At 35.2% G+C, this 8839-nt stretch overlaps 1 protein-coding gene across 6 annotated transcripts in view; it reads right to left on the bottom strand.

Moving 5' to 3' along the window:
• Positions 1–1416: 1416 nt before the first annotated feature.
• HIPK3 (homeodomain interacting protein kinase 3) overlaps positions 1417–8839 on the bottom strand; it is a 98600-nt gene continuing 91177 nt past the window's right edge. For 3 of the 6 annotated variants that reach the window (XM_069471257.1, XM_069471258.1, XM_069471259.1), the window contains 3 exons: positions 6688–6923; positions 6272–6399; positions 1417–5343 (listed from right to left, as the gene is read on the bottom strand). In XM_069471257.1, the coding sequence (XP_069327358.1) occupies positions 4867–5343; positions 6272–6399; positions 6688–6923 (841 nt within the window). In that variant the 3' untranslated portion in view covers positions 1417–4866. The remainder of the gene's footprint in view (positions 5344–6271; positions 6400–6687; positions 6924–8839) is intronic. The other 3 variants (XM_069471253.1, XM_069471256.1, XM_069471255.1) reach the window with 1 other exon arrangement.

Raw genomic sequence — 8839 nt, 5'->3', positions numbered from 1 at the left:
TGGCCTAAATAAAAATGTTCATATTTTGAACTCGCCCCCACTAGAATGATTCAAACAGAAGAAACAAAAAATATAATGTTAGTGAGGATATAAGGTAACAACTCTCATACAGTGCTAGTAAGCATAAATTAATTTAACTACTTTGGAATACTATTTGGCAGCATCCAATAAAGTAAAAATATGTATAACCTATGACCTAGTAATTCCATACTTCCATGCATACCCAAAGGAAATGCATTGCTTTGTTTAACAAAAGATACAGACAAAAAAATTATGGCAGCGTTATTCATAATAGCCAAAAAGTGCTAACTATTCAAATGCCCATCAACAAAATAAATTGTTATATATACACACAAAGGAATACTATAATGAGTATAAATAAATTATACACATTGATGTATCTTAAAAATAAAATGTTTAACAAAAAAAGCCAGACACCAAAGACTGCATCTATATTTCAACTAAAAATTTACAGAAAGAGAGAAGGAGAAAGGGAGAGAGGGAGATTGGAGTGTTCCCTTAAATACTTTCCTATTGATGTTCCCTCTAAAGTTAGATCCTTCAAGTATGAGGTGGTGGTATTTGAAAACGTAACTTAAATTGGCCTACTACAATCACATTCTTTTGAAGTCTCATGTTTTATATCTTAAAAGTCCATGTGAATGCCCTGTTCTTCATCCATATATACTGAAGTATTTCCCTCGAAAATATTGGAGAAAACATATTCAAGGAAAATGAGCCATTGTTATCCTGTGGTTGCAGGGACTTCTGGCACACTGCCTCAGATAAGAACTGGTAGGCCGGGCGGTGGCTCACGCCTGTAATCCTAGCACTCTGGGAGGCCAAGGCGGGAGGATCACTCAAGGTCAGGAGTTTGAGATCAGCCTGAGCAAGAGTGAGACCCCGTGTCTCTACTAAAAAATAGAAAGAAATTAACCGGACAACTAAAAATACATAGAAAAAATTAGCCGGGCATGGTGGCGCATGCCTGTAGTCCCAGCTACTCGGGAGGCTGAGGCAGCAGGCTTGCTTGAGCCCAGGAGTTTGAGGTTGCTTTGAGCTAGGCTGACACCACAGCACTCTAGCCCAGGCAACAGAGCGAGATTCTGTCTCAAAAAACAAAAGAAAGAGAGAAAGAAAGAACGAACGAACGAACGAACTGGTAGAAAGTGTATTAGTTATGGTTAGATAGCCTGGTTCATGTCTCAGATTCAAATTCATTAGCAGTGTGGCTTTGGGCAAGTTCCCTAAATATTTGCTCCTATGCTCTCATTCATATAATAAAGACAATACTTATCTCAGAAGGTAGCGTTTAGAGTTAAATAAGATGATCTAAGTTAGGTATTCAATATCATTAATCTTTCCCTTCCCTACCCTATAAGGCAGTACTGAGATGGAAAAAAAGTCAACAAGTTGTTTGCGGCAATATATATATTTTAATTCAAAGTGAATTGACAGTAATACACCATAAATTCTTATTTTGACACTCACCAAAATAGTCACCTGGAAAACCCGCTTTTTGTGACAAAGTACAGAAGGCTTGGTCACATTTAAATCACTGAGAACTAGAGAGAAATACTATCGCAAACCGTAATAGACATTACATCCATAAAAGTTTTCCCAGTCCTTATTGTAATATTGCACAGTGCAATTGCTACATGGCAAACTAGTGTAGCATAGAAGTAAAAGCAAAAACAAACAAACCAAAGAAAGAAAGCCACAAGTCTAAAGTTAACAGTTCAAACTGAGTAATCAAATCTATTATCATTGGGTTCATTAAAACAAATCTTCCTACACCTTGCAGTGTATGATTTAACTTTTAGTTAACACAAACCAAGTTTAAAATTAGCAGTAGAGATTTAAAAAATGAAAACATTTTGCTAATACAGTAACATATTTAATTAAACACCCTGAAAGAAAAAACCAACTAAATATCAGAATATTTGATAAAAAATAATTTGTAAATTAAAATAGTATGCAAATATGCAACTTGGAAATCATGCAGTGTTTTATTTAAGAAAGCATTAAAATCAAAGAAAACGGATAAAAATGGTTTTAAAAGGATATAAATCCAGATTCTTTCATCAATATGCTAAATGTAGAGTTTAGCAAAATTTTGAAATTTTTTACTTTTAAATGCATTAAAAAGCCCATGATTGCAATTAATTAAGAGCAGTGTACTTAACTGGAATAAGCCTTTATCAAATATTACTATTATATTATGAAAATGTTGAAGTTTACCATTTACTGTCAATTTAACAAGACTACCTTAAGTCTTGGAACTTAAAGACAGAAAATATGACACTTCAGGGCAGTAAACACAGCCCTGAACAAAAAAAAACCTGTGCCAGTTTTGTACCTGTTGTGATACAATCAATGCTTTGCACTTGGTATTTCTGAAACATCTGTTGCCAGCACTGATTCTTTTCCAAGAAGTGAGCAGATACCAGTAATCTGCTGAAGTGTATAAATAAAATTAGAAGGCTGTGGAGGGCAGCAAATTTACTTAAATAGTGACTCCATAAATTTGTCATCTGTAAATAATCTTTTAAATTAATCTTAGGCTACTCCTTTTTTTATGCGTTATTATATATATATTTCTATTTATATAAAATGCATAGAATTGAGTACTAAAAACACTGAAACTTGTGGGGAAAATTAAGTCCTTCATTTTCAGTGTGACTAAAAATGTACTGCTGGTTTTTATTTTATGATCTAATACTGTAATTTTTAAAATCAATTTCAGGCACATTTATTTCATTGATGATTATTAAATAAAACACTGCTTGTGTTAATGGAGTAAAGAAAAGCTTATCCATTATTAGCTTATTGTCAACGCTGTACTAGAGCTGTACTAGTGGTATACAATTCATTTATCAAAGAAATGCTGTAAATCCAAAACATCTGAAGAGTTTTACACTCAAATGCTTTGTATTGTTTATTCCAGTAAATGCTGTAAGATTATATTCCAGATTTTTAAGGAAAAAAAGTTAAGTCAAGCCTGCAAGATACAGCTTTCTCAAGTGTCTACAATGCCAGTATGAAAATAAAAAATTAAGTTACATCGATACATCCAAGATCTTTTATATGCAGTGATGAGCACAAACATTAATAGAGATAAAATACTGATGCAAATAACACACCCCAAAATAACATATGCAATTATTTTCCATCATTTACAATACAGTAGTTACAATGACACTCCAAACAAAAAAGCAAAGTAAAAAATCAAAACCCCAACTTCTATTTCATATAATTAGACTTATACAGAAATTAGAAGGCTAAATACAACTAGTTAATCACCTAATTTCACAGCTATCTGAAGTGGCAATCGTTATATAGCAGCTTATCTATGATACATTCAAGATAAATGATACAATTTATTACTTGCCTGTAAGCTAAACACAGCCTCAGTTTAATACCTTTCCTTAAATTCCACCTCTACACTACAATATACTTGAGGTCTATGCAAAAAGTATAGGAAATGGATGATTAAGTCTTTGGTGCTGTAAAAGCAACTTCATTTAAACATAACTACTGCCATCACCACCCCACCCCACCCCCCCAAAAAAAGGAAGGGAAAAACCCAAGACACACTTCCTAGGAAAAACAAGCATGTAATTTCTGTCCCTGACGGAATGTATTAAATAAGCAAACATCACCAACAAGCAAAACAAGTACTGCAATGTAAAAATACTTTAAAAAAAAAAAAAACCCTCTCACATGCATAAATGAAAAATTGCACACAAAGAACTCACATCTTTTCAAGCTTCAATAGTAAATATTCTGCTACTATTTATTAAATACTGCATGGTTTGCCCAAGCTAAGATAAAACCACATCATGAATCAGTGAGCATTTTGCATTTCCTTTCATTATCTACCCAAAGTCATGCCTACTGCACCTCTAAACATTTTAAGTCCAATTATACAGCAAACACTCTCAAAATAAACTTAAGATTGTATTGCAGTTTCACTTAATAGTATATAAAATGCTGTGCTGTGACAGTTAGTTATCAACTATCCATTAGATACTGAATCAATTTTTCTTAAGCACTACTAACTGCTTGCTTTTCTTGAAGCTAGATCATTCTGAAAAATCAGACAGCAGAATTCAGCTATAGCAAACATGCTGCCCTCTTAATAAGGAAAAAAACAGCTACTACCTGAAATCATACCACACAAAACCAAAAATCAACATTACTCTATCAAAAGAAAACTAAAGAGTAGGTCTGAATTTTAAGTGCTGCAGTCCTCAACATTTATATATAGGTAATAACATTAACAACCTCAAATATTTAAGGCACTATGTGTGGAAACGGTTTACAATGCAGCTGAGATTATTAGAACAACATTTAAGAGCAAAGTCTAGGCAACAATTTGCCCATGCAAAAGACACATGCAAATGTAAAGAACAATAGCTCAATTTTTAGGTAAGTGACCCAACATTTACACACTAAGAAACAGATAATACAATTCACTTGTATGCTGTAATTTTGACATATGTGCATCTGTTGCTCTAAGTCTGTACACAGAATGGCTTCCCAAATGTGGACGTGTCTTGCACTAGTTAGAAGGCAATTTATAAAAAATAGCAGGAGCAAAACTGGACTTCTGCTCCCATAAGTCACCTGTCTAGAGTTACTACATAAGAAGATAACATGACCAAAGACAAGTTATACCAAATGTGCAAAACACATCAAAAGTGAGTTTTTTTTTAAAGCTCAAAGTTGTTTAAATTGCACCCAAGTCTACATGATTCAAAAATAATTTTCTTGTGCCATGGCTAATATTTATTAAATACCATGTTTTATTTTTAATCAAATGTTTGTATCATTGAGCTTCCTCAATATACTGTTTTTGAGTTTTCACATATATGGATACTGGCTGAGTTTTGTTGGACTCAATGGAAATCCAGTATATGCGGGTGATGCTGCAATGTAAGAATGTGGTGGGAAGATTGGTTTGTACTGAGTCTGATGAATGGTTGGGGATGGTAACAGACGGGGATTTATGCCCACTGGGACTTGGTGAACTATGCCACTGGGATGGGAGATATTATAGGTTGGATGCTGTAACACAGGTCTTGAGGTACATGGAGAGGCTAAGAGGTGGGCCACAGGCGCAGCACTACTCAGGGTAGCTGATGACGGGTATGGAAGTAGAGTAGGCTGTCCTCCGAGGTGTGTATTTCCAGCCAGATGGGCGTGCACTGCGGTGTGATTGGGACTTCCATGAGAAAGAGTGAATGGATTACTGGTAACACTAGTAGGGATATAAGCTTGCTGTCTTCGATGTCCGAAGTTTCCATTCCACTCTTGATGCCCAGATCCAAAGTGCTGAACCTATCCACAAAGGAAAAAAAAAAATGGCTGAATGACATATTTTGTAAGACAAAAGGAAAGGAAGAAAGAGAAATTACAATATACTCTCTGGCACTGATAACTCACAGTGGATCTCTCAGAACTAGCTTGTACTGAGAATAAGAAGAGAGAAAAATACTGATTTTATATATACCACTATTAACATTATAATATTTATTCCCACATAATTATTATAATGTAGGCACTGCCATCATCGCTGCTAATACTGCCTGTTACTACTCCATCACTCCTCACAGCTGCCATGTGTGGAGCACTTATTATACGTAAAGCTAACATTTCACACACACAATGTTATTTATTTCCAAAACAACCCCATGACATGACTATTATTCCCATGAATGAAGATCCAGATCAGATTTGTTGAAAAGACTTAGCCAAGGTGTATGTGTGTGTGTGTGTGTGTGTGTGTGTGTATATATATATATATATATATATATTGTATATGGCAAAACCAGAATTTGAACCCAGATTTGACTCCAATACCTGTGATCTTTTCTTTCCCCAAGTGAAACACAACTGCCAAGTACAGTGTTGAAAAGATGGAAAGTATTCAGTAAGGTTAGGTGATCACTACCGCTAACACATCAGAAAGGTAGCCATTAACCCATTAGCGTATGCTCTGATTTAAAGGGTCTGAGACAACAGACACACTAAAATATTATCTAAGAGAATCCAAGAACTTAATCTTTCTGAGGAAGAATACAAATTCTATGGATCATTTGCTTAATTATCCTATCATTAGGGCAGTTACTCTTTAGTCAGTTGGGATAATGAGGAGGGAAAATTTCATTAAGGCTACACACACTTTCAGAATCTTTTTTCCCCTAAATGAAAAACTACTGCTAAATTTGAATCCCAAAGAGTCTTACGAATTCACAAATAAACATACCTGGCTGAAGTTCAAATGCTGCTGCTGGAATGCTGATGTCAATTTCTGCTGACGATTACACATAGCAGAAGGCTGGTTTAATCTTCCAGGGACAGATCTTCCTTTTATTAATGGCTGGCATATAGAATCTGGCAATGAACAAAATATTAGAGAGTTGATGCTTTTTCCTTCTCTAATAAAAATTAGAAAAGTCTTTAGATATTTTATAAAATAGTGATTTAAGAACCTTAAATAGAAAGAAAAGGGAGCCCATGATTTCCAAGCATTGGATGATATTAGAAGGGATTTCTTTTGTATAATAGATAGGCAGGGTCAAGTTGGAAATTCAGAGATGACTTCTGGTGATCCTGTTCTCTAATGTTCCAAAATTACAACCTTTTAAAGGAGAATCAGGGAAACAGGAGGACTCACTTTACCTGTGTTTGCCATATGCTCGTCGGCATTTAAGCCATTTTCTAGTCCCACTGGTGGCACCACAACAGCACAAACAGCTGGCTTGGTTTCTGTGTCAGCAGAAGTTACCAGTTCTGTGTTTTGATGGGCATTCTCCACAAAAGTGCTCTCTGCAAATGGACTGTCGTGCCCAGAAGAGTCTGACGTTGGAGAGCCATCCACAGTATCACAACCACTTTCTTGCTCTTCATCTGACATACTACGAGAAAGCATTTATGAATATTTTTTCCAACATTAAGTCTAATGGTAAGTAATACCTAGGCTCCAGCAAACTGATGAGAATCTTACTCAGTTATTTTATATACGATTATACCTTTCTCCTTGCCCAATAGCATTTTTTCATAACATTTCTAGACCTTCAAATTAATTCTCTATTTAGACTGCTAAGCCTAACTCTGTCCCATTTCAGGAATGTCCTTTTGGCATTTAATTTTTTTCTCCTTTCCCTTCCACTTGATCCTTACTAGCAGTTGATAAAATTCCTCTTTCAAAATCCAAGATAATTTCATCAACATATGACAAAAGAAACACTGTTCTGGATAATTTAAATGAAAGGTACAAACAGGGCCAGTGCGGTGGCTCACACCTATAATCCCAACACTTTGGCGGGAGGATGGCTTGAGCCCAGGAGTTCGAGGCTGTAGTAAGCTGCAACTGCACCGCTGCACCCAGCTTGGGCAACAGAGTGAGACTCTGTCTTTAAAAAAAAAAAAAAAAGGAAAAGAAAAGAAGAACAGAACAAACACATAAGCATAGGACCTGGGCATTTCAAATTAAATTCTAATGTTATAATATGTGCCTTTCATGGTAATTTGGGTCCTTTTAACTAACCAGTTATCTGAAAGGTCTTTCTCTACTTCTCTGAAGGCCTGGCCAGAGTCCTGTATTTCTCTTCCTGACACTCTTAGGACCTGACAATCTCCCCCTCCTTGAGATTTCTACAGCATTTATTGTCTCTTTTAATCACTCACTTCATACTTAACAATTTGAAGCATCTCTTTTTATATGCATTTTTTATTTATGTTTATAAATCTTAGATATATATTTATATCTATACATATTTTATATGAGTATATAATTTATGTATATGTATGTATATATCAACTTCCAAACTACATTATAAGCAACTTATAAGAAGAAGATATATTAAAACTTCTTTATGCCTTCCACAGGGCTTTATCTATAAGTATTCAGTACCATATTTCCTAAAGAAAAAGAGAAGAAAAATGTATAAAATTAAGACAAAATTTTTTCAAATTTTGTTGCCACTAAAAAAGAATTTCTACAAGCTGAAATCAAAGGTATTTCACGGAAATTTTTGTGGTTTCTATCTCTCTCTCTTTTTTTTTTTTTTTTTTGTTAGAGATGGGAGGTCTTGCTCTGTCACCCAGGCTGGAATGCAGTAGAGTAATCGTAGCTCACTGTAGCCTCAAACTCCTGGGTTCAAGTGATCCTCCCACTTCAGACTCCTAAGTAGCTGGGACTACAGATGCATGCCAGCATGCCTGGCTAATTTTTAAAATTTTTTTGTAGAGACAGGTCTCTCTATTTTGCCCAGGCTAGTCTCAAACTCCTGGTCTCAAGGGATCCTCCCACTTCAGCCTCCCAAAGTGCTGGGATTACAGGCACCAGCCACTGTACCTGGCCAATGGCCGATCTCTTAATGTGTTAATACATCATGCTGGTAAGGAAAAGTTTACTATTTTAGTGGCAGTGTATGTCCCTGGCCAAAAGGAGGGCTAGGCAAGGAAATATGGATGAAACCATGCAAATCAGTCACCAAAGGGAGAAAAAAAGCACAGTGGATATACTATAGACAGTGGGCCAGTCATTACTTCATTATGCAAAACATTCCTTTTTTATTTTGCTAAAGTACATGTTTTTGTTCCAAATTGAAGTTACAATAGTAGTCTGTGGAGCTGAAATTGAGAATGTGGCTTTCATTCAAAAGCCTTTTAAAAACAGATGATTCTTTAAAATCATTTATTAGAATCTCAGTTTTTCATTTCAAGCTTTTCTACAACAATAAAGGAAATGACTACTAAATCCTTGAGATTATAAAAAGTGATGTAGTTTAAAAATTGTGTTCAAGAGAGAAGTCACTATGTTAAATTG

The sequence above is a fragment of the Eulemur rufifrons genome, chromosome 6 (genome assembly GCF_041146395.1).
Source record: "Eulemur rufifrons isolate Redbay chromosome 6, OSU_ERuf_1, whole genome shotgun sequence".
NCBI classification, from domain to species: Eukaryota; Metazoa; Chordata; class Mammalia; order Primates; family Lemuridae; genus Eulemur; species Eulemur rufifrons.
This window is presented reverse-complemented; position numbering and strand designations above follow the sequence as displayed.